The 26,452-nt window shown below is 35.1% G+C and overlaps 2 protein-coding genes across 3 annotated transcripts in view; one reads left to right on the top strand and one right to left on the bottom strand.

Moving 5' to 3' along the window:
- LOC150103851 (carnitine O-acetyltransferase-like) overlaps window positions 1–14,138 on the top strand; it is a 323,106-nt gene extending 308,968 nt beyond the window's left edge. Inside the window, exon 15 of the transcript XR_016548716.1 lies at window positions 14,003–14,138. The gene's annotated coding sequence lies outside the window, so the exon portion shown is untranslated. The remainder of the gene's footprint in view (window positions 1–14,002) is intronic.
- Window positions 9,819–26,452, bottom strand: part of LOC150103850 (carnitine O-acetyltransferase-like) — a 187,441-nt gene continuing 170,807 nt past the window's right edge. For both annotated transcript variants that reach the window (XM_090397153.1, XM_090397152.1), the window contains one exon: window positions 9,819–14,135. In XM_090397153.1, the coding sequence (XP_090253279.1) occupies window positions 13,920–14,135 (216 nt within the window). In that variant the 3' untranslated portion in view covers window positions 9,819–13,919. The remainder of the gene's footprint in view (window positions 14,136–26,452) is intronic.

Here is a 26,452-nt window from a genome sequence, read left to right as displayed (position 1 = left end):
TTGATAGTGATGTTTTCTCCCTTGTGCAGGACACCAGAGTGCACAGAGGATTTGAAATTGGAAGTGATCACTATTTAGTCTTGAGCAGGATAAAATTGAATTTCATATTGAAAAGAATAACATGTAAGAAAGTTTTAAAGCAAATAAAAGTTGAGCAGCTCTCAGATGTGAACTGTAGACTAAAATGCACAAAGATTATTGATAAAAAATAAAAGAAATCAAAGTTTGAGAACAGGAACCAAACTTTGGAGATTCAGTGCAAGCCTTGAAGAAAACCCTGACTGATTCAGCCAGAGAGCCATGTAGTGAGGTTGTCTGCAAGGAAAAAAAAAAATCAGAACTCCATGTTGGACACAGGAAGAGGCAGTGCAGGAAAAGAAAGCTAAACACTTTGTAAAACTAGCTAAACAAAAGTCATTGAAGGACTTTGGCAAGAACATAGAAAATAAATATCAAGAAGGTGGGAAAATATTCTGGAGGTTGTTGAAGAAGCTCAGAAATGAAGGAAAGAGTGCGGTAAAAGAAGTTAGAGATGATAAAGGTGACATGAAAACAGGAGAAAAAGATATACTTGAAGTATGGAGTAATTACTTCGAAAAATTGCTAAATGAAACAAGCACTGATAGCACAGTGATAAAAAAAACTCAACAGGAATGCATATCCATACTTGAAGTAGAAGAAGCCATCAAAGGCTTGAAATGTGGAAAGGCAGCAGGAATAGATGATATTCACCAGAAATGCTGAAGTATGGAGGTATAAAAGTCTTACAGTGGCTGCACTGCACAGTTCAAAAAGCCTGGACAGAGGGACGAATTCCCGATGATCGGAGCCGTGCTCTCATAGTACCCATATATAAAAAAGGGAAATGAAATTGAATGTGAGAATTACAGATGCATTTTCCTACTGAGTTTTCCTGGTAAGATTTATGCCAGTCTACTTCAGAGAAAGTTGAGAAGAATTGTGGAAGAATAGCTTGGTGAAGAACAAGCTGGATTCAGACCAAATAGAGGCTGTCAGGATCAGATCTTCACTTTGCGACAAATAGTGGAGAAATTATGGGAATATAACAAAGATCTGTATTTAAGTTTTGTAGAGCTGGAAAAAAGCATATGACAAGGTGCCAAGAGAGAAGCTATTCAAAATGCTAGTTATCTGGTGTCAATGGGACATTATATCAAGCAATACTTAGTCTTTATTTGAGTTGTAAGTCAGCAGTTAGAATTGAAGGAAGTACAGGAAGATGGTTTAATGTTAAATCTGATGTGAGACAAGGATGCACATTATCCCCTCTGTTATTCATTATCTATATGAATAACATTATGAAGGAAAGTGCTATTAAACATAATATCAAAATTGGAGATGTTAATGTCAGCTCTTTGCTTTATGCTGACAATGTTATACTTCTAAATAAATCTGCAAGATTCTCTGACTAAATTGAATAACTGTTGTAATAGGTATGGTATGAAGATCAGCAATAAAAAGACAAAGACAATGAAAATAGGCAGAATCGTTGAAAATTTCAAATGCATAGTGAATGGAGAACCTGTGGAACAAGTAAAACATTTCAGTTACTTAGGCACGATTTTTAGTGAAGATGGTAAATTAATATGAAAATAGACAACAGAATCAACAAAGCTGGTATGGTAGGAAGTCAATTCAATAAATTCATACGGAATAAGAGAGAAATTAGTCAAAACACTAAATTAGCTGTATACAAGACAGTGTGTTCAAACCAATTTTAACTTATGGATCTGAGAGCTGGGTCAGATGTAAAACACTTGCCCAAAGACTAAAGACTGTAGATATGAGAGTCCTGAGAAAGATTAGAGGTGTGAACAAATGGCATCAATGGCGATATCATATTAAGAACGAGGATATTAGGAAAGAACTTGATATTGTCAGCATCCAGGAATGCGTTAGCAGAGCTAATGCCATAAACGTGTGGACAGACTTATGTGTTCGTCGAACATGTTGTTTATTATTTTAACGGTATAATAGAACACAGAAACTAAGTAAATAATTAATTTATTAACTTGATGCTGATATTTCGCTGGTATTATAACCAGCATCTTCAGAGCACAAAAACACTGTTTGTCACAATACGCGAGACTAAAACAACATGGTGTACATTAACAAAATTGTAGCAGCAACACAAAGACTAGAGTCCTGATTTTGGCGCCCTCTATCTGAAAAAAAAAAAAAAAAAAAAAAACGCTATCATATATTGCTAGAGTCCTAGAAAAGTGCTAGTTTTTCCTTAATATGACTGTCTCCCAGATCTTCGGCAAGTTAATACAGCCATATTTGTTGAGATTTGTGGTGTGTTTTAGGGCTTCTGTCGCCTCTAAGAACAATCTCTCTGATTTATATGGGTTTCTGTGTAGTACTTTTGTGTTTTTCCAGTTGATCCTGTGTGCAGTGGTATCCAGAGCATGGTCTGCTAGGCCCGACTTCCCATAATGATATTTCCGGACGTATCGTTTATGTTCGCTGATGCGGATATTCACAGTTCTTCCTGTTTGACCGTAGTAGGCTTGATTGCATGAGCAGGGTACTTGGTAGACTCCTGGATGTGATAAAGGAGGAATGCTGTCCTTGGGTGAGCGGATGAGGGTGGCTAATTTGCTACATGGTCTGAATGTAGTGCGTAGTTTATGTTTAATGAGAATTCTTGAGATCTTTTCGGATGTGCCTTTAATGTAAGGGATGGTGACTGTTTTGTTGTAGTTCTCTGTGGTGGATGGTGGGAGGGGTTTCTTAGGAGTGTTTAGTATTTTGTTTATTTTTTGTGGATTGTAGCCGTTGGCCAAGAAGGTGTGGCGTAAGTGAGTCAGTTCTTTACGGAGACGATATCGTACGCAAGACACGACGATATGGTAAGTGGAAGTTGAAATTGGCGCGGCAACTAAACAGGTTAGCCTTCTTAAAGAGGTGCCGAGACACCAAATTAATACCGAACTGTTTTAAAATCAAAAACAAGTTCCACTCGGCCAAAGCCCAACGCATCTATAAACGAGCGAGTGTAGCGCTTTTACGCGAACAAATTAACACCACTCGCCGGGAATGAGCACAAGCAAATACAACCATCAGCGCATTACGAGAATCACTGCATAATATTCTAAATACGGAACTTTGGCAGATCTTAGAGAACATCACCTACGCAACGGCAAAAAAAGAATTCGACAGAGTCAAAAACCGGCACCAAAAGAAATTCGAAAATCTCCAACAACGGAATACCATACAACGACCGCAATTACAACAAGACCTCGTCGTTGTGAATCTATCATCACTCACCTTAAGCAAAGAAGCCACAACTGCTTTAAGTCGAGGGCACAACTTTGCCATAACTCCCAAGCAAGTTCGAAAAGCCGAAATAATGGCGTCCATCGAACGAGGAATTTACGACCTGCCTCCAACAATAGCTAACAACATACGTTTAGATGTGGCCAACATCCTAATCAAGTCCAAGCCTCCAAAAAGTAATATCCCACATAAAGAATTCATGGCTATAAAAGAGCTACACAACAACAGCCAGATTACCATAACAAAAGCAGACAAAGGAAATGCAACCGTGGTGATGGACACAACTGAATATGAAAACAAAATGCACACACTATTACAAGATCAGTCAACATACAAAATTATAGATCGCAATCCCACCAACACACAAAAGAATAAGGCACGAAAATTATAAAAAAAGTCACTTCCTGGCCCAAAGACACAGTTAACAAACTCAAACCCTTCCATGTTAGGACACCGAGGATCTATGGATCACCAAAAATTCACAAACCAGGCACACCCCTACGCCCAATTGTGGACAGTATAAATAGTCCCACATACAAACTGGCTAGACATTTAGCAAAGCTACTAGCCACTCTCACTAACAATTCTCCCTCCTTTATCAAAAATTCAGCACACCTAAAAAGCATCTTACAACACCTCACCCTAAAAAGCTCAGACTTAATAGTAAGCTTTGACATCACTTCACTATTCACAAATGTACCACTAATAGAAACCCTCAATCTACTGAAGTCACACTTCCCCCCTGATATATTTGAACTATTCAAATTCACAATACATGCAGGATATTTCACATGGAAAGGGAAAATATACAAACAAATTGATGGGACAGCCATGAGCTCCCCCCTTTCTCCCCCCCTAGCCAACTTTTACATAGAACACCTGGAAAAACAAGCAATCAATACAGCCACTCTCAAACCAACACTTTGGGTACGCTATGTTGATGATGTGCTTGCCATTTGGCCACATGGCCCTGAGACATTGAAAACATTCCTAGCACATTTAAATAGCCAACACCCAAAAATCCACTTTACTATGGAACCGGAAGCCAACAACTGTCTGCCCTTCCTGGATACACTCATTACACGTCTCCCAGATGGTTCCTTATCATTTTCAGTTTTCAGAAAACCCACACATACAGGCAGATACTTACACAAACAATCACACCATCATCCTTCTCAACAATATGGCATTTTAAAAACGCTAACCCATAGAGCGAGAGCAATCTGTTCAAATGACAAGGCTCTTACTGCTGAACTGACTCACTTACGCCACACCTTCTTGGCCAACGGCTACAATCCACAAAAAATAAACAAAATACTAAACACTCCTAAGAAACCCCTCCCACCATCCACCACAGAGAACTACAACAAAACAGTCACCATCCCTTACATTAAAGGCACATCCGAAAAGATCTCAAGAATTCTCATTAAACATAAACTACGCACTACATTCAGACCATGTAGCAAATTAGCCACCCTCATCCGCTCACCCAAGGACAGCATTCCTCCTTTATCACATCCAGGAGTCTACCAAGTACCCTGCTCATGCAATCAAGCCTACTACGGTCAAACAGGAAGAACTGTGAATATCCGCATCAGCGAACATAAACGATACGTCCGGAAATATCATTATGGGAAGTCGGGCCTAGCAGACCATGCTCTGGATACCCCTGCACACAGGATCAACTGGAAAAACACAAAAGTACTACACAGAAACCCATATAAATCAGAGAGATTGTTCTTAGAGGCGACAGAAGCCCTAAAACACACCCCAAATCTCAACAAATATGGCTGTATTAACTTGCCGAAGATCTGGGAGACAGTCATATTAAGGAAAAACTAGCACTTTTCTAGGACTCTAGCAATATATGATAGCGTTTTTTTTTTTTTTTTTTCCAGATAGAGGGCGCCAAAATCAGGACTCTAGTCTTTGTGTTGCTGCTACAATTTTGTTAATGTACACCATGTTGTTTTAGTCTCGCGTATTGTGACAAACAGTGTTTTTGTGCTCTGAAGATGCTGGTTATAATACCAGCGAAATATCAGCATCAAGTTAATAAATTAATTATTTACTTAGTTTCTGTGTTCTATTATACGGTTAAAATAATAAACAACAAGAGCTAATGCCAGGTGGTATGGTCACTTAAACAGAATGGACTAGGAAAGATTAGTAAAACAAGTGTTCTCTGCCAGGTTGGCAGGAAAACGACCCAGAGGAAGACCAAGATATAAGTGGATTGATATGGTACAATATGCCTTAGACGATAGAAATATAAGATCTGATAATGTTGGAGTCTTGACAAGTAACAGACTGATTTGGAGGAAAATTGTGGATAGGAAGTTAGTAATGATGTAAATTTTTCTTGTAGTACTAGCATATCCTGTAGACCCCTTGAGGGTACATGGAAGGAATTTGATGATGGATCTGAGAGCTGGGTCAGAAGTAAAACACTTGACCAAAGACTAGAGAGTGTAGATATGAGAGTCCTGAGAAAGATTAGAGGCATGAACAGATCGCATCAATGGCATTTTCATATTAAAAACGAGGATATTAGGAAAGAACATGACATTGTCAGCATCCAGGAATGCGTTAGCAGAGCTAATCTCAGGTAGTATGGTCACTTAAACAGAATGGGAAAATTAGCAAAACAAGTGTTCTCTGCAGGTTGGCAGGGAAAAGACCCAGAGGAAGACCAAGGTATAGGTGGATTGATACAATAAAAAAAAAAGTGCCTTAGAAGACAGAAATATTAGACCTGATAATATTGGAGTGTTGACATTTAACAGACTGATTTGGAGGAAAATTGTAGATTGGAAGCTAGTTATGATATAAATTTTTCATGTAGTATTATCATATCCTGTACACCCCTTGAGGGTATATATATATATATCAGGAATTTGATTATGATGATGATATATTTTCTTTGCCTGTCAGCATGGGTTTGCTAAAGGGAAGGCGTGTTTTACCAACTTGCTTATTTACTATAACAAGGTGACGAACGTATTAGACTTCGATTTTGCAAATGCTTTTTATACACTACAAGTTGATAGCTAAACTGGAGTGGATGGGATTGGGCAATATTCTTTTCATTTTTTTTACTCTCTCGAATTGTTCCAGTTTCTATATTCTTTTTATCTTACATTTTTAGTGGTGTTTTTGTTAATTCTTTTATAATTTTATATACAGTATAAAATTATACTGTATATTGCTATCATTTTTATTGGCTTCTTCACACATTTCTGCTTTTCTTCAAAGCAAACATTTTTGGCAGATCTATTTCTATTTGTTTTATTTTTCAGTATTTTATAATGTTACTTACCTTCCTCTGTTCAAAGTAATTTTTATTCTGAGGTTTCCAGAATTTGGTTATCCACTTGTTATACCCAATTTTTTTCTTGCAGCATTCATCATAACTGCTCTGTCCTGTTTCCATGTATTTTCTGCATTGTCAAAGGTTATTTTCTTGAACTGTTTCTGTAATTTTCTTTATTTTATAATAATAATATTGCTTTGGTATGCTATTTTTAAATTTTAATTTTTGGCTAGTAATTCATGATCCGAGTCAAAATCTGGTTTCTTTAGTGTTCTTACATTTTGGATTGAGAATACTGGAATTTTGAGAAACGCTTTTAGAGGATAGCCAAATATCTTAATCGGTTAATATTTAACTGAAGAGAGGGGGGGGTCACCATATTAATGAATCACTTGTAGAACAACTCCATCTTAATTATATAACCACATGGTCCAAGAATCATAATTAGACTCAAAGGAAAAGAAAAAAATATTTTTTTCTCCCCTCAAAATTATCCAAATTTATGCTCCAAATCAGTAAGATGAAGTGTGGTTCTCATTATTTGAACTATTAATACAAAGAATTCAAACCAGCAGGCCTTGACAAAGGGCAGTCAATACATGCTAAATAATACCTTTTGTTTAAAACTTCCTTTAGATTTTTTTTTTTTTATGTTATTGAAAAATTAATTATACAATAGATCTACACCTATCTGTGACAAAAACTGTGACTTTTATTTTAAGTGTGTCATACCCCTTGGCATTGCCTCTGGGGCTAAGTGTACCACATTTTGGGAAACAATGCTGTAAGAGATTATGCTCCAATTACCATATCACTTGGTTAAAAATCAAAGCAAGAAAAATGTCAGTTGAAATGAATAAAACTGCAGGTGATTTGACATATCTGTCCTACCTTCATGTATGATAAACATCTGAATCGGTTGGAAGTTTTTCCATTTGGTTATACTATAAATTAAAGAAACCAAGAAATTATATACTTGGTTTCCTTTATTCAAGTGTAAGAAAACAAGTTTGCACCTATTTTCAGGACTCGGGCAATTCGTACATAGAAGCTAATGACTTCATCACTTGTCTTAGTATCCCATAATGCAAAGCACATATCTTTGCAAAATATATCCTACACGTTCTTTTGAAATGCCTATAGTCTCAGCAATTTCACGTACTTTGACTTGCAGGTCACTCAATACCATATCGTGCACTTGATTAATAATTTCTGGTATTGTTACACTTTTTGGACGTCTTTCGTGCGGATCATCCTCGAGGCTGGTATGGCCACGTTTAAACCCAGCAGCCCATTTCTTAATTGTCAAAAACTAAGGAAAAGAGTGCTCATAAACTTTTATGAACTTCTGTTGGTGTTAAATCTTCTTTTACAAAGAATTTTATACCCGCATGATACTCAATTTTATCCATTTCAAGGGATACAGACAACACTTTGGCTTCAGGCAGCTGTATAAAACAAACTACTTGATAGAATGACTTGCAATTTCACATGTATGCTTATGACAGATGTACCAAGTTAGGAAAAAAAAAAATCTTGCATAGAGTTGCCACCTATGATTGAGGTCGAGAAGTTTTGAGACTACCCTCATATATACACATCACCAAAATGCTATATCATTTTTTTTTTAAATGAGGACTATTTATTTTAATTTAAAAAAAAAGTAACAGTAGGAACTCATCTAAGATATCCAAATAGTAAATGAAAGGCAATCACTTTTCTAAAGAACTTTTAATCAGTTGAAACAATGCATTTTTAATGTAAAAAAAAATCAAGCTGCCAACACAACTTCAATAAGATACAACCTGCATATCAATAAAAAAAATTATAAAAGTATATCCTCAAATTGACTAAACAATGATATGAACAATAACAAAATGAAAGGTAATATGTAATATTAAGAGATAATTAGGTGAACTTATGAATAACAAAAAAACAATCATTCATTGCTCATAATTGATAACATGCTGATGGGTGGTGAATGGTACTTAAAATAAGTACTAAATTTATTCCATTTCACAATAATTCAGAAAGAACAATAAAGCATGCTAAAATTGCAATTAACAATGATTTTATAATTTTTTTTCTTTAAATCGCTAATATATAACTCGATATTGTATATTAAAAGAAAACAAATGCAGAGCGTGTCTTAGTGACTTATTTGATGAGAACTAAATTTTTTTTTAAAAATTAATCAGTATTAAGTGAATAGGGAATTACAATTATGGACATTGTGAGACTTCAGAAATAAGTACAATTTTTCATTAGCATTAATTTTTTTTTTTAGATACTGCTATAAAAGTTTCACCATGGGCTACATGTTTGCTATAATGCTAAAAACACCAATCATTTAAGAGTAGGATATGTGCAAATGATATAGTGGTGGTGGAAAATTTAAAAATTGAAAATGTAGAACCTGAAGGTGGCAATTAATGGCAGCAAAATTTTTGCTGTGATTTTAACTCTCAGAAGTATCCAGTAGTGAAAAATACTTAATAATTTTCAACAGGTAAATATCAGATTTAGCAATCTGATATTTATCTAAATAATCTTACACAAAAGAAACTATTCCTAAGGCTTGTATTACTAGTGTTTATATGCATTCTTCAGTTTCATGTAACTTTTTTTTTCCCTTTCCAATTCTGTATTCATCACTTCTATTATTAGTTAAAAGTTACTGTAAGAAAAGTAACTACATACAAATCCAATGCAAATTAGTCATAGTTCCGTTCATTAGTGAATAAAAACTTTCTAGTAGAGTGGAATAGTATTTTAACTTCACTCAGGAAAGACACTTGAAGAAAAAATATGAATATTGTTGCCACTGCATAGTTCTTAATTAGAATCAGGTGAAATTAAGCTACTGGAATTAAGGAAAATACTTCACTAAGTTCTTAGCTATAATGTGAATGAATTAAGAAAAAGCAGTGTGTTTCTCAACCTTTTTTGGCCGTGTAGTCTGAGGACTGTGTGTGTGTGTGGGGGGGACATTGTGCCATTTTGCAAAATGCTTTACAGAAAACAAGTAGGGAAATGTTTGGCAAGGTTCATAAAAGAGGTGCATTTGCTATTTGTGTACTGATTTAATGTCGTTATTAATGAAATTAACTAATCCTAGATGTAGGTAGGCAACCTAGCAATTACTCTTATTTTGCTATATTAGAGACAAGATAAAAACACAAAAATGAATATACTTTTAACATAAGAAACAATAACATTTTATTTACAAATCTTTCAACTTGAAACTAACAAGCCAATATCAGTGTAGGAATGGTTGTACAAGATTAAAATAATTCATTTGTTAGCATTCTAATGATATTAGCCGCTTGTACATATAGGACTGTGACTATATCAAGATATGAATATTAAACTAGTGATCACTAAGGAGAATGAGCCACTCATATTTTTGGTAAACACATACGTTGTGTCAATTTAAGTTTGGGCAGTGTACTAAGGTTACTAAACAGTTGGGCAAATATTTTTGCTCGGTAGCAAAACAACAATTTCCATTATAACAGAGTATTTGAGAAGTTAAACTAATAAGTCAATTTAGTTGAATATAATAGCCAACTTTATATGGGCTGTTATATAATTGATGGTACCAGAAATGCTCAAAAGTATTATGTTGCCTTTAAGCTTCAAACAATGTCCTTGATGCATTATGTGATATAGTAGCATTGGTAAAATTATTTGGAAAATCATCCATATCAAAAAGTATCCTCAACAAAACCGACTGATAGCAATGTTTTCAGAAAAGTTAAAGTATGCTTGACAGGGAAATGATCAATTACTGCAGTGAATAAATCATTTGTATATCAAATGAAGGAAATATGAATGACTTGTTCTTTCTTCCGTAGGATCTCAACGTGCATGCATGAAGTCACATTTTATCTGACTGAGTACATAAATATAAGTCTTTAAATCACAAATATATAGTGATTGTTGGTCACCAAATGTATGGTTACAGCACTGTTCCATGTTAACTGAAGGTCAAATAAAATGAGAAATCATTGTATATAAATAATTTATGGAAAATACAACTGTTCAAACATGCAGATATCTTTTTGTATAGAATGGAGGCTTAAAATTGTTCTCACATTTAGGAATTAATCTAGTTTCAGCTCATGAACCTAGCTTAAGTAATGAGAATTATTAATAACTATATAATTAAAATATGAAAAATTGTTTCTGCCGATCTGAGTGGTTAGAGTATAGGTTCTCCAACTAACAGGTTGAGGGTTTGACTCCTGCCATGGGCATGGATGTTTGCGATTGTCTTTAGGTAGTATATGAATTTCAATACCTGGTGTGAGACTATTGCTCCACTTATTGGATGCTTCAAAAGTTCTTCCATGTTTTGTCTCTACATCAGGGTTTCTGAATTATGTAAAAAATGGAAAAAAAAAAACCTTAATCCACCCATAGTACTAATGTACTGTAGTTTTACAATCTTTCATGGCTGATGTCACATTAAAACATCTAGCAGAGCTGTCGTAATTTTTTCATTTCCTTTTTGTAGATATGTAATTGTTTGACATTTTATTAAATGTACATTAAACACTGTACTCTTAAATAAGCTAAGATTGTTTGATAACTGCTTTTCACTATAATTTTCTTGTCACAGAACATTCCCATTCAAATTATTCATAATATAGAATATAACATCTCTGAATGTGTTTATTTCAATGTAACCAACAAAATTCACTTTCTTTTTTGCATACTTTCAATACTTTCAAGTTATAGATTGACTATACCACCACAGATCTATGTCCTCAACACATTTGTACCAAAGAATTTTTAATTCTGAAGTACAGTAACTGCAAAAATATTCTTATATGGCATCTGTTAATACAAGTCCAGAAGGAGAAAACAAAGGGATTTCAGCTAAATGCAACTACACTGAGACTAGGAAACCTAAAATAGACTAGTCTAATATTTCATCTCATACTATCAAGGCCAGATAACATGAGCTCTTCCTCCCATGAAAATTTTATGTGTTTATATTCTTAATAATGATTACCTAAGCAGTAGGTGAGAAGCGGTTTGGTTAATTTAAAATATGAGTTTACAGAAAAAGAAATTCAAAAGAAAAACTGAAATTAAAGGTACAGATTATAAATATCACAGCTGTGCTGCTATGTGTATTAACAACTTTTCCAATTTAAGTCTTCATGTATCCATCTTTTAATCTGTGGCAGAAGGACTTGCACTTATATAAATTTATTTATTTTTAATAGTAGTAGTTAATCCTATACTTACAAGATAAAAATCACTGCTATTTCTGTACTGAGATTCCTTTAGCAAAGTCCTTATCAGCATTCCTTGTTCTAAAACATTGAAACAGGTCTTTCCAAGGAGCACAGCTGTGACTTATTTTTATATCTCAAAAATATTAAAATTTATTAACATTATAATCTTAAGATTTACAGACTTATGAAATCTCCCTCAGGTGTTTATATACTGAATGATAATGCATGTGAAGGGAATAGTCTGCTAAATTCTCAGTGAAACTGCTTGTGCAATTTACAACATGAATTTTTCTGATAGTTCCATGTCTTTAACATAGTAAGTTTTCAATTTATGCAGCAGATGGGTTCCTGAAAAACAGTGTATAACAAATGTGTAAATCAATAACTAATTTCCAAAAGAAATGAAAAAGAATAGCTTGACTATGCACGCAATCCTATTTAGAGGACTGTAGATACTTTTGCTGAACAAAAGGCAAAAAAACTAAGAAAATAAAGAAAGGGTATACATTTTAGTCTAACATTTCTGACTTGCTGATCTGAAGTGTTAGGATCAGGTCAGAGACAGCAATGGCAGTCATGCTTCTTCTACCTGGATGAATTTTATTGGCTGGTGAATGTTGTCTCGTAATAAATAACAGCAGCATAAAGTTAAATGAATAGATTAAAATAATATAAATAAATTAACCATTAAACAGAAAGATAGAGGGACAAACTAAGCTTGGCTTGCTCCACTCCAACTGTTTTGACTACCACTGCACATAGCTCTTTACTTGCCAGGTTGCATGTTAAAGAAATGCATAATTACATTAAAATATACAAATTAAACCAGTGTAAATTAAGTTGTATACATATTCTTCAGTCATATTACACTAAAATTGTATCAACCTGATTGGCTAAGTGGATAATAATAGGCTATGGGTTTGAATCCCAATATGGACATGGATGTTTGTAAATGTCTACGTAACAAATTAATTTTATTGCCCAATGCAAAACTACTGTGCCTATTGGAAGCCAGAAATGGCTTGAAAATAGTTCCATGTTTGATCTCTAGAGTTTCTGGATTATCTAACTCTCTGCCCACTTATTGGTACTAAAGCACTATAGGCTAACTGCCTTTCATGGGCAAGATTTGCATTAAAAGAAATGATTGCATAAATGATGAACAAATTTTACTTCAAAGTAGAATACAGTGGCTCTTTCAGAATGTTATCATTACTCTGTGTATGAGTATGAATAATTGGACAACTGTTATACTCACTATGCTACTACTATTACTGCATTTATGACAAACAACTTTGTAATGTTCTAAAACAATTTAGTCCAACTATATTCTAATACCTGGTCATGCTTAGTACCCATCACAGGTCATTCACATCTTTTGAAACTTTTTTTCTTTGCATTCATTGTTAGTTTCTATCCATCCTACTTCTTAATATTCAAAATGTAATTCTGTTTCTCCCATATAGAAGAAACAGGCTTTACCCTATAACTATCTTTTTGGCTTACTATTATATTATCATGAAATTTAATGATAAAATTGCTATAATCAGTTTTTGAATACTGTAAAAGATGCCTATACTCAGTTCCGGGACAGAGATGTCAAGCATACTGCGGGAATATGTAAACAGCATACAGCTTGTAGCATAGCTAAACCTAAATAGTCAGTTAAAGTTATAAGCAATCCAATAATGAGTTTAAGATTCTTAAAACGTCCAGTAAATATAGCTAGAATGAAACTCTGAAGTTGTGATTTTCTTAATTTCTATTTGTCAAACAAATTCAACAATAATACCACTTAGCTGGTGATTTTGGTTTAGATACTATTAAGCTTCACAATCCTTATATAGAATATGAACAAGAAAATTGTTTCTGAAATTATGCCTTTATATAAAAACTAGTACACATAAAAACCTTCCTAGATTTTTAACTGCCAGTGTATATTGTTAAAATAAAACCTGATGGATTAAATAACTTGAATCATAGTCTAATCCAGAAACTTTGCATATATAGTTATAAATGAAAATATTACCTATTTCTGGCTACCCTGTGAACTGCTATAATTGACTATGAGATACACTTAAAAGTAAATTCTGCATTTCTGTCAAGCTATCTTCAATAGCTTTTCTAAATTTTACAGTACTGGTCTTAGAACAGCTGTTATAGGCTGATATTCCAAACTTGATTGAGTTTGATGGTGCATAGTACCAGCAACCATAACCATCAGGAACTACTGGTCCAAAGGCTACAGCAACACCAGGAGCTGCAGGATGCTGTTAACAAACAAACAAAGAAAGCAAATGTTTTAATAGAGTTAAAAGAATTATTTGTTTTTCACTGCTTCCTAAAGTAAGTACATGTAATTATGCTACCAAAGCCAAATATGGTAATACATGATATAAAAAAACTTTTTTTTAGTCCTGTTCTCTTATCGATTTGTTCATTTTATCCCATCTTATCATCAGAATAGTAATGTCTGTGCCCAGAGCAAATTCATACAATATTTAAAAATAACACTATGTTATAATGGCCAATGTTTCTTTTTTCTTTCTTTCTTACATTTTGTTAGTCCAAGTCTGACTGAATTTTTCAGAGGAATACATAAAAACTGAAAAGTAGTTAAAATAATAATAAAAAAAATGACTGAATAAGTGCATGGTCAAATTACATCTAACAAATATACAGAAAGTTAAATGTGTTGAAAGTTATGACACTAATTCATTCCTTGCTTATGACATTTTGCATTATATTTATTTTCTATTATAATTCATATGAACAAGAAATTATATTGTTTTAATCTTATACCCAAGCACAAGCAAACTAAATTTACTTGTCACAATATCCAATAATGCTAAGCACACTTCCTTTTGGACATGCATTTCTTGTGATTGTTAAGATTTTAGAAAAACTGATGTAAGGACTCATATGCTGGCCAACCTGCTCTCCATTCAGTAGGTTGCAGGTTTGAATCCAAACATGGGAACTGATGTTTGTGATTGGCTTTAAGCAGGAGATGAATTTTGTCGTCCAGTGTGAGACCACTGCTCCACTTATTGGAGACCTGAAGTGGCTTGAAAAAGTTCCATGTTTGGTGTCTGGAGCAGGGTTTTTGGACTATGTGAAAATAAACTTACATTAAAAAAAGTTACAGAAAATAGATAAAATTGATAAATGAAAGAAAAAAAAAATCCTTAACCCACCCATGGTACAAATGTACTATAGGTTTACTATTAACCTTTTATGGGTGGGAACAACATTATATATACACACACACGCATACAGAATTAGGCAGATTATTATTTATGCTGGCCAGCTATATGTATGTATGTATGTTATGTATATATATACATACACACACATAGATTTGTTAAGGGACACTTATTTTAATTATCTGGTTACCTTTCAATAGAGTAAAAACTGCAGTGGATGAGGATAGACCACATGCTATTTTTTTTGGATTTTGCAAAGGCATTTCACAGGGTACTAAATGACAAGTTGGTTTTTAAGTTGCACTAGTTTGGATATCATTTAGAGGACTGGATTGATAACTGGTTTTCTAATAGATATCAGAGAGTTGTATATGGAGGAGCATTATCAGGGAGTAAGAAGGTTACATGTTGAGTTCTGTAGAGTTCATTACTGTTCAATCTTTATGTCAATGACATTGTCACTGGACTACAGGGAGATGTTCAGTTGCTTGAAAATTACGCGAAGCTTGGGAGAGTTTTCAGTAATAGTGATGTTCCGGCTTAATAGGATTTGAATAAGCTCGAAATGGGGACATTAGGTTTAATGCAGATAAATGTAAGGTTTTGAATTTTGGGATCCACAGATGGGGGAAGAAGTGGAGGAAGCAAGAGAACCTGGAGTGACTGTAGGTTGAAATTTGAAGTTAAGACATATTGCAAAGGAACTTTTTGTGAGGCATTAGAGAAGGAAGCTGAAACAATGAAAAAAGGAAAAAGTTCATCGTTGTTGGAGATCTAAACAGCAGAGTGGGAAACGATTACCATATACAAGGAATCCAAAAAGTTCAGATAAACAACTATAAAAAAATTATATTAAACTAACTGATATAACCACAAGAAAGAATATATCTTAAACCTTTAACCCCCATTCTTCAAATTGTAATAATTTGTTCTTTTTGTTATAAGATATATAAGAAGACATGTCAGAGGTTTTGAAGAAATTCAAAGACACAGAGGTGTGGGGTACCATCAAGTTTTTCGTGCTGTAAGAAAAGTCTGCAACTGAAATTCACTAAAACTTTGTGTGAGACTTTAGGGGAGTGTGCCCCAGTTGGATGGCAACTGTTGCCAAAACTGGGCATCTTGAGACAACAGATGTCCCTAAGTCAGGAAGACCTTCCACAGCAATCACATCTAAAAACATTGATGCAGTGCATGTCACGATCCTTGATGACAGACGAATACCAGACAAAAACACTGCAAAAACTCTGGGGATATCCAAGGAATGAATTGGGATCATTATCCACTAACATCTGGACATGTAGAAATCTCAGTAAAAAGTGGGTCCCCAAATGTTTCAATGCTGACCAAAAGAAAGAGAGAATGTGTGCTGTCATCTCGAAGGATTTTGGGTCATTTAGAGAAATCAGGTGCAAATTGCTTGGCTCATATTGTGACTGTTGATGAAACATGGCTTATTCACTGACCCAGAGACCAAACAACAGTCATTGGAGTGAAGACACAAAGGTTCTTCAAGGCCAAACATGTTCCAAACCCAAAACTCAGCAGGGAAGGTTCTTGCAATTGTATTATGGGATGTAGATAGTGTAATTCCTATGAAATAACTCAAAAAAAAGTGAAACATTACAGCAGCAGTGTATTCAAGAGCTCTGAAGGAAAAATTGCTGTGAAAAGTGAACAGAGGCATGTTGCTTTTGCAGGACAACTCACCTCATGAAACCTACAGATAATACACAATTTGGGCTTTCAACCCACCCTATTCGCCAGACCTTCCCCCCATCAAACTATTTCCTATTCCCACATTTACAGCACTTGAAAGGAACAAAATTTACCACAGACGAAATCATATCTGCAGCTGAGGACTTGTTTGTGCAACAAGGGAAAGACGTTTTTCTCAGAGTATTGCAAATGATGCAGCAATAATGACAGTTTATAACACTTTGTGGGAAAGATCAAGAATAATGTGTAAGTTACATGGTTCAACCAAAATTCCTTCATGATGATTATCACACCTTTTCAGCGCACCCTCGTAGAACTGTTCTGGGAAAAATTGCAGAAAAGTGCAACGCTAATAATGGTAAGTATCTTCTGGATTTCTGTACAGGACATAGATTAGTCATTACTAACATGTTCCAACATAAAATGTGCAGAAATTCACATGGAGAGAAGATGCAAGAAATAAGAGTCTCATTGACTACGTTATAGTTGATAGCAATGTTTCCCCTCTGGTTCAGGACACGAGTATACAGAGTACTTGAAATGGGAAGTGATCACTATTTAGTTTCAATCAGGATAAAACTGAATTTCATGCTGAAAAGAAGAGTGTGTAAGAAAGTTTTAAAATGAATTAAGGTTGAGAAGCTCTCAGAGGTAAATTATTGACTGAAATGCGCAAACAGCATTGAAGAAAAAATGAAAGAATTTGAAAACAAGAACCAAACCTTGGAGATTCAATGGCAAATGCTGTCTGTAAGGATAGAAAAATCAGAACTCCATAGTGGACTCGGTAAGCTAAAGAGGCAGTCATGGAAATGAAGACAGCATATAGAAAGTTCCTAGCAAGTAAGTCGGCTGGTGCTCTTAGGAAATACAGAGAAAAATGTAAAAAAGTGAAGCACTGTGTAAAATTAGCTAAACAAAAGTCACAGGAAGAATTTAGTAAGAACATAGAAAATAAATATCAGGAAAGTGGCAAAATGTTATGGAGACTATTGAAAAAGCTTAGAAATGGCAGAAAATGTACTGTAAAAAGAATCAGATATGATAAAAGTGACATGAAAACTGAAGATAATGGTATTCTAGATGGCTGGAGTAATTACTTTGAAAGATCACTAAATTAAACAAGCACAGTGGTAGAAAACATCCAACAAGAATGCAGTCAGGAATACATATCCATACTTGAGGTAGAAAAAAACCACAAAAACCTGAAATGTGGAAAGGCAGTTGGAGTATATAAAATTCATCCAGAAATGTTCAAATATTATTACAGTAAACCCTCAAATGTGAAAATTAACACCCTGTTAATTTTAAAATGCTTTTAACCAAGATTTGCTTATAATTAAATTAACAGGTTATTTTTGTTATTCATTTCCTGTTCTTTTTAACAAATTTTGGCAAATAATGTTACAGATAGGCCATCATCATATGCTTGAAAAATACTGTAGTAATTTAGCCAACATAAATGAGTCACCGCTCATAAAACATGTTCGGTGAATGATTAGGACGTGATCACACCAATCGCACTTTAATCGATTCTTCTATCGCAGGGCATGACTTTCTGTGGCAGTTTTATTACACACATTTTCATAATTTTAGGGAGTTAATTATAAAAAAACAGCAGACAAAAGTTCAAAAAATACTTGATAGTTTTTTCAAAGCAGGATTACCTAAACCAAGTGCCTCAACATTGAACATTAACTTATCTAAAAGTGTGAAAATTGTGTGTAATTCACCGAACAATTTTTTTGTTATTACAGTGCTAATATTGATAAAACTGCAGTATAATGTTACAGATATTTTTATTTTAAAAAATTCGCGATTTAATGGACACCCCTTAGCCCCTATTAGTCTGTTAAATTGAGGGTTTACTGTATTATAATTACAGGCTACTCCAAGAAGTCCTTAGACTCATTGAGGGAGGCCCTAAACATCATGTCAAGCGCTATCCAACATTTATGAAGTGGCTATCATACTTCAGGGTACCCACAACAGATCTGGCAACCTATTCCACTCATTCACCACCAAGCAGAAAATCCTAGTTCTAACTACACTCTTACTCAGTTTCGATGGATGGTCCCTAGTTCTCCCACTAACACACTTCTGAATTAATCTTATAAAAACTTCTCAGTAATTTGTATATCTCACATGTATAATCCACAAATCTTCAATCTGTTCTTGTAAGGTTCATTCCATAGACCTGCTACCATCTTGGTCGCTCGCCTCTGGATCCTCTCCACCTCCTCCTCATCATCATCATCAAGAAACCCTGCCACCCAGATCTGCACAGTAGTCAAGATGGGCCTTATCAAGGCTCGATAAAGAGCAGCAATAACCTGCTTGAACTGTTTTAGCCACTCTTGCTATACTAACACTCCCAAATATCTGGCTTTGTCAATTTTCTGGAGTACAGTTCCATCAATGTGGTATATAGCTGGTAATCTTTTCACCCCAAAATACATAATCTTACACTTTGCCACATTAAACTGACATCCATTCTCCTTTGTCCAGACTGCTAGTCTGTCCAACCTGGTTACAGGCAAATTCATCGAAAAACGGTTAACTGAAAGACAATTCATCGAACAGCAATTCGCCGAACGACAATTTAACGAATGGCAATTCCTCGAATGACAATTCATCGAAAATTTTTCGATGAATTCTTTCATAATTCATCGAAAAGTCATTTTTCTTGCAAAGTATTGTTAAAAAATCTTCAGTAACAATGCAGAACGTTACTCATGATACAGACAACATATTTAAGTGGTCATTGAAACGTAATAATTATTTTCTTGCATTTTAGAGCATTTAATGTAAGTGTACATCCTGCTTCATAGTACAGTTAGCGATTTATCTGTAGAGAAGACAGGAGTACCACATGCACTTATCTCCCGAATAACCTCAAAAACATGTAATTGCAGTTAATAAGGGGAGGAATAGGCTAAGAAATTCGTTCTACCAAATTTTGTCACAATAAGTCTAGTCAATTGAAATTAAAAATTTCATTAAATTTCATCTAGCCAGAGCGAAATTGCTAATATCATTTAGGAACTTCTTTACGGAAATGTCATGATAGAAGTGAACCATTACGAACTAAAACTGAACCGTGCATTCAGCTTCTTGTTCTGAAAACATTTGCAAATTCTGCTAAGTCTGCGAGTTATTGTAATACATAATTTCGACACTTTTCTTTGTAGCCCTGAATATAGCTGAACTGAAAACTGGAAGGGTTCAACATTTTTTTGTAAAAGTTTCAAATATGGAATCCAAATAAAATTTCATTAATAAATGTAATAAATAAATAAATTTACTGAACATAAGTTAGTAAGTCTAATACTGAGATGACTAGGTTTTTTCTCCTGGAAATAGGCAAATCGGACAAGAAAAACAATAAGAATCGATATTGTTCTGTAATTATTCCTTTCGTAAAGCAGCATTGCTATACCAACATAGGATGAGGGGAAAATAGTATTGATCATTAATATTACTACTACTACTACTAATAATAATAATAATAAATTGATTCTTTGATGTAAATATTTTTCACAATATAATAATAAAATATACAGGAATTCAGAGTAAAAATATTGGAAAACTTGAAAAAAATTCATTCCTGAAGATTTTTCAATCACGTTTCACTTATTTATTCCTGTTTCTGTTATTCCTCAACGACAGGAGTGACACTTGCACTTATCTCCCGAATAACCTCGAAAACAAGTAATTGCAGTTAATAAGGGGGAGGATTAGGCTAAGAATACTGAGGAGTATATGTGTGGATATATTTCTGGTTTTGAGGAGGTGATCGATGCAGTTTGTTAAAAAATAAATAAAAGGTTAAAATATTCTCTAGGAGAGGAAAATGATAAAATAAGGAATGATGAATAAAGAGTCTTAAAAAACAAACCTGTAAACCTTTTAGAAGCATACTCATCTGGTGTTATATTTAGATGAGCAGCGGTTGGAAGTCTTATTCGACTTTTGAAGGATGCCAGTGGTCGGCAGATCACAGTTAGAAAACACAGTGCTAAAGGAAATTGGAATTGGGTTGAGTTGTTTTGAATTAGGGAAGAAGCAACTGGCCTTAAATCCCTGCATGTTTTTCCAATTCGGTTTGCTTGTTTTTCGGCAAGAAAAAAAACAAGTTTCAGAGAGGAAAAACCTTCCATCCTCGTATGAGACAGGCTAACTCACCTTCAGGTTAAACGCCCTGATAAAGGCGCTTGACATCCTTGATAAACGTAGGATGCTGAAGTCCTTTTCAGCAGTTTCATTAAATGAGCTGTAGAATTTTTCTCTTCTCGGTTTCTGCAGTTTTGTAGAAAATAAGTTTAGGATAGAGGACTTTTTTTTTATACATTCACGCCAAGTTTTTTCTGTAGTCTTCCATTTTCCAGAGATGAGATGTTTCTTAAAGTTGATTTTTCTGTTTTGGAATTTTCGAGTTGGTTTGAAAATATGGCTCAACAATGCGATCAAGCATGATTGCATTGTTGAGCCATTTTTTCCATGAGGAGACGATTACGAGAGTGGCATACCTAAATATGCTAGAGAAATTTGTGTTTCCCCAGATTGAGAATGTGTAGGGCCACATTTTCCAACATGATGGAGCAACTCCACATTATGGCGACTGTGCGCATCCCACTGCTTGTGGCCACCGCACAGTCCCAATTTGATTCCGATGGATTTCTTCTTTTGCGTATATTTATATTTGTGTATAAATAATTAAGTAAAAGAGTTTTTTTAAGGGGAAGGGGTGGAAAAATATGCTACTGCACGTGGTGACAAAATTTCTGGGGCCAGTCCTGGTGAATATGGTGTTTGAGGTAGATATTGAAATCCCAAGTTGTATATGTCTGTTGGATTTCATAAGCAGGTGCATTGTCCTGCAAAAGCAACATGCCTCTGCTTAGTTTCTCGAACCGATTTTCCTTCAGTACCTTCAGAGCTGCTGTAACAGTTTCACCTTTCTTGAGGTAAGGTAAGGATTACACCATCCATATCCTAAAAGACAATGGCAAGAACTTTCCCTGCTGACTGTTTGGTTCGAAACTTCTTTGGCCATGGAGAACCTTTGTGTCTCCACTCCACTGACTGTTGTTTGTTCTCTGGGTCACTGGGTCATAGTGACGAAGCCATGTTTCATCAACGGTTAGAATATGAACTAAAAAATTTCACGAAGATGAAATCCCTTTATGAAATGTTCTTTTAACATCTCAACTATACCCGCCTCAGTGGATATCATTCACTGCAACCAGTATGCCCCGCCAAAACATTGCTTTCCAAACGAACTAGGATAAATAGTAGTTATAAATAGTAGGATAATAAAAAGATATATACCTCTCAAAATAATCCAAAACAAACCAAAAAAAAATTGCACACACATCTTCACCCCCACACGCCTTATAATTCATTTTTCAGTGAACTGTATTTTCAATGAATTGTGATTTTTCGATGAATTGTTGTTTTTCAATCAATTGCGTTTCGATGAATTGTCTTTTCGATTAACTGCTCATCGGTGAATTGCTTTTTCGATTAATTGTTGTTCGATAAACTGATTTTCGATGAATTGTTGTTCGGTAAACTGTTTTTCGATGAACTCTTCGGATACCGTCCAACCCTGTGGAACACCACTAGTCACAGGCTTTCTTTTAGAATTTACTCCTGAATAAACTACTCTGATATCTTTCCATCAACCACCATCTTAACCACCTCACTAATTCTATATCCATCACCATGTGCTGCAGTTTACTAATTAGAAATCTATGCGGTATCCTGTCAAAGGCTTGCAAAAGTCCAGCAGTATCAACGTAAACCCATTATCTTATCCAACTCAGCTGTCACTGTATTATAAAACATGACCTACCTTCACAAAACTATGTCATCCTCCATACGGTATTCCATTTCTATCTATCCATTCCATATTTTGCTCTTGACCAACTTCTCCAATGCTTTGACAACAACTCCTGATATACTGATTGTTTGGAATTTGCTACATTAGTCTTGCAGCCTCTTTATGCAATGGAACTGTTTTCCTCTCTTTCCATCTCCCTTGGGACTAATCCAGAGTTGAAACAGTGTGGTCAAGGGCACTGACAATTCCCTAGCAGCTTCACGTAAAACTCGAGCTGGTATACCATCCAGTCCCACTAAGGTTCTGTAATATGCTATGCACCTCCATTTCATTTACCTCAGTGCCCAATAGCCTTTGTTTCTCTTGTTACTGCAATATCTCCACCTGGATGATATACAATACAAATACTGGATGATATGCAAAGTGTTCAATTAGTAATTCTACTATTTTGACTGATTCAGTTACCAGAATGCTGATGGTAGGGTTGCGAACCACTGGTTCGCAACCCTACCATCAGCATTTATTAAAATCATTCTGCCATAAACATTCTTTTACTTGCAGCATATTGAAAGAACTGTTTGGAATTATCTTTAGCATGCGCTACTAATTTCCTTTCATACTCTGCTTTTGCCTTTCTTACCACGCTGGTTACCCTTCTGGCCTGTGCTTTGTACTGCTCATGTGCCTGCTGGTCACCGTTCTCCTTGAATTTCTTCCACATTTTTTTTTTTTTTGCAGCTTCAGCTTAATGATGATATTCATCCATTTAACTCCTATTTGATTTACTCTCTGGACTCTAGGTATTCAGTCAGCCATTGCCTCCCCTCAAACACTCCTTTACCACTTCCCATGCACTATCAACATCCAGAGCTTGCAGTTTCACATGCCATGGCACTGATCCAAGCAATCTCCTAAGCTTGTCAACACTTACCAGCACTATAATTCCACATATACCCAGTCTTAACTGAAAATTCCACCCCTCAGGTAAAGACCATATGATCACTCTCCCCCCCCCCCCCCCCCAATTGGGACCAATGTGGTCATAATCGTTACAGACAAATTCTCAAATGCAAACACTAGATTGAGCACTCTCAAACCCTTATTATATTCCATCACATGTTCATTATTCCTTAGTAACTGCATAAATTCTATTTCCTTCTTCCCATGTGTCCTTCCCTTCTTCCAATCTATGTTCCCATAGTTGAAATCCTCTATAATATTTACCCACCCTCCTCTCATTGAGTCTATTTGCTGATGCATACTGTCTCCATCATCTTTTCCATCCCCTGGTCTATAGCAGCATCCAACTGTGTTCTGCTGGGCTCAAATGTGCTATTTTCACTGCCTTGAAGTTGAACTTTTACTCCCTTTGGTTGTAGTTCATTGGCTATCATCAATAACACTCCTCACCCATTCTTTTCTCTCTACCCTCCCTGAACACACTATACCAGTGGTTCGCAACCCTATGAGCTATTTGCATATGCCTGCTGTCAATTATTAAATAAGGAAAAAATAAAATTAAAACTGTAAAATATAAGTCTTCTCCTAGTAATAATATTTATTGAAATCGTAAAAAAATGTTGACATTTATGTTATATTAGTTCCTCTGTCTTTGAGTGCAAGTGTTACCCATGCCAATTTTGTGTATATTTTTCATGTATTTAGTCTACTGGCAACTGTGTGCTTGAGGGATGTGTCACCACTTCACTGGTGTTGTCGGCAAGCTTTGACCATACATTGTTTTCTCATGTTTAAAAATTTTGTCCCAAAATGAATAATCCAAATAAAAAACAACAAATCTATAAATTCAACAATGGTTGGGGAGAAGACTATTGTTTTATACAGAGTAAAAAGAAATCTTTCTGCTTACTGTGTGATGGTTTAATTTAGTTGTATAATAAATATATTAGGCCTGTGTAGCTCAGTGGAAATGGCGCTTGTGTCCTCTGTGCTTGGTCGCTCAAAGTTTGACTTAAGTTCAAGTCTAGAAGCCGACTGGAGGAACTTTTTCTAAGCCTTTCTTCGACCGGTTCCCGAGTTAGTCGATCTCTGGCAATGGCAAGCGGGTTTTTCCTCCCGGAAACTTGGGTTTTTCAATCCCGTAAACTCAAGAAAATCGACCGTAGTACCCACATTATTACAGACAGTAACATATCTTGTTAGGATTAGGTACCAAGAGATGGCAGCACTTGTTTGCCAAGTTCTTCATCGGTGGCTGCTATAATTAGTGATAGACATGGGCCAGCTATCTCTGATCGGCTATCAGTGGAGATTGAACTGCCCACTCAGTCTCCAAAAGCTAGATAGGGTATAAAGGCCTCGCCTACTCCCTATAAGGGAATAAAAGGCGTTAGCAGATTTATTTTATATATTACACGTGTATTTATCCTACTTTCATAGTTAATTAATTTGTTAATTGTTATCAATGGATATGAAAAGCAAGTATAAATTTAAGTATTCATTCAAGCAGAAAAAAATATTGGTGCCTGCCACTCTCTTCCCAATCTCGAATGTGCCATTGACCACAACCAAGTTGGTGCCCACCACTCTCTTCTCAATGTCGAATGCACCCACAACCAAAACTAGGTTGAGAACCCTTGCACTATACTCTTTACATTCTATCCCTCTGTCAGCCATGTCTCACTAATGCCAATAACCTCTGATCAGAATGAACTAAAGAATGCCAAAACAATTCCTCCTGCAAATATAAAGGTATTAAAGTTTTCCAGTGACTGCACTGTACATTTCAGACAGCCTGGTCAGATAGTTGAATTTCAGATTATTCATGAAATAATATGAGAATTCTAGAGGTATTTCCCTACTGAGTATTCATGGTAAGATTTATGCAAGTATTCTTGAGAAATGGCTAAGAAGGATTGTGGAAGGGAACTTAATAAAAATCATGGGAATATAACAAAGTTCTCTATTTAAGTTTTGTTGATCTGGAAAAAGCATATGACAAGGTGCCAAGAGAAAAGTTCTTCAAAATAATACAGTTTATGGTGTAAATGGGATATTATTTCGAGCAATGTAAAGTCTCTATTTAAGCTGTTTTTAAGTTATATTACAGTTAGAATTTAAGGAGTTTCACATCCTTGTTGCACAGCTGATTTAACAGGTGTGCAACAAGGGTGCACATTTTCTTCAGTGTTATTCATTATCTATATGGATCACATTATGAAGGAAAGTGGTATTAAATCTGTTATCAAACTCATCATCATCAAATTCCTGCCATGTACCCTCATACAAGGGGTGTACAGGATATGATAGTAGTACATGAAAAATTTACATCATTACTAACTTCCTATCCACAATTGTCCTCCAAATCAGTCTGTTACCTGTCAAGACTCCAACATTATTACATCTTATACTTCTATCTTCTAAGGCACTTTTTACTATCAATCAACCTATGTCTTGGTCTTCCTCTAGGTCTTTTTCCTGACAACCTGGCAGAGAATACTTGCTTTGTTAATTTTTCCTCTCCCATTCTGTTTAAGTGACCATACCACCTGAGATTAGCTCTGCTAATGCATTCCTGAATGACAATGTCAAGTTCTTTCCTAATATCCTCATTTTTAATATGACATTTCCACTGATGCCATCTGTTCATGCCCCTAATCTTTCTCAGAACTCTCATATCTGAAGTCCCTAGTCTTTGTTCAAGTGTTTTACTTCTGACCCAGCTCTCAGATCCATAAGTTAAAACTGGTTTGAACACTGTCTTGTATACAGCTAATTTAGTATTTTGACTAATTTCTCTCTTATTCCATATGCATTTATTCAGTTGACTTCCTACCATACCAGCTTTGTCAATTCT

The sequence above is a fragment of the Typopeltis vanoorti genome, chromosome 8, assembly GCF_054136105.1.
Source record: "Typopeltis vanoorti isolate ZY-2024b chromosome 8, IOZ_Tvanoo_1.0, whole genome shotgun sequence".
In the NCBI taxonomy this organism is placed as follows: Eukaryota; Metazoa; Arthropoda; class Arachnida; order Uropygi; family Thelyphonidae; genus Typopeltis; species Typopeltis vanoorti.
This window is presented reverse-complemented; position numbering and strand designations above follow the sequence as displayed.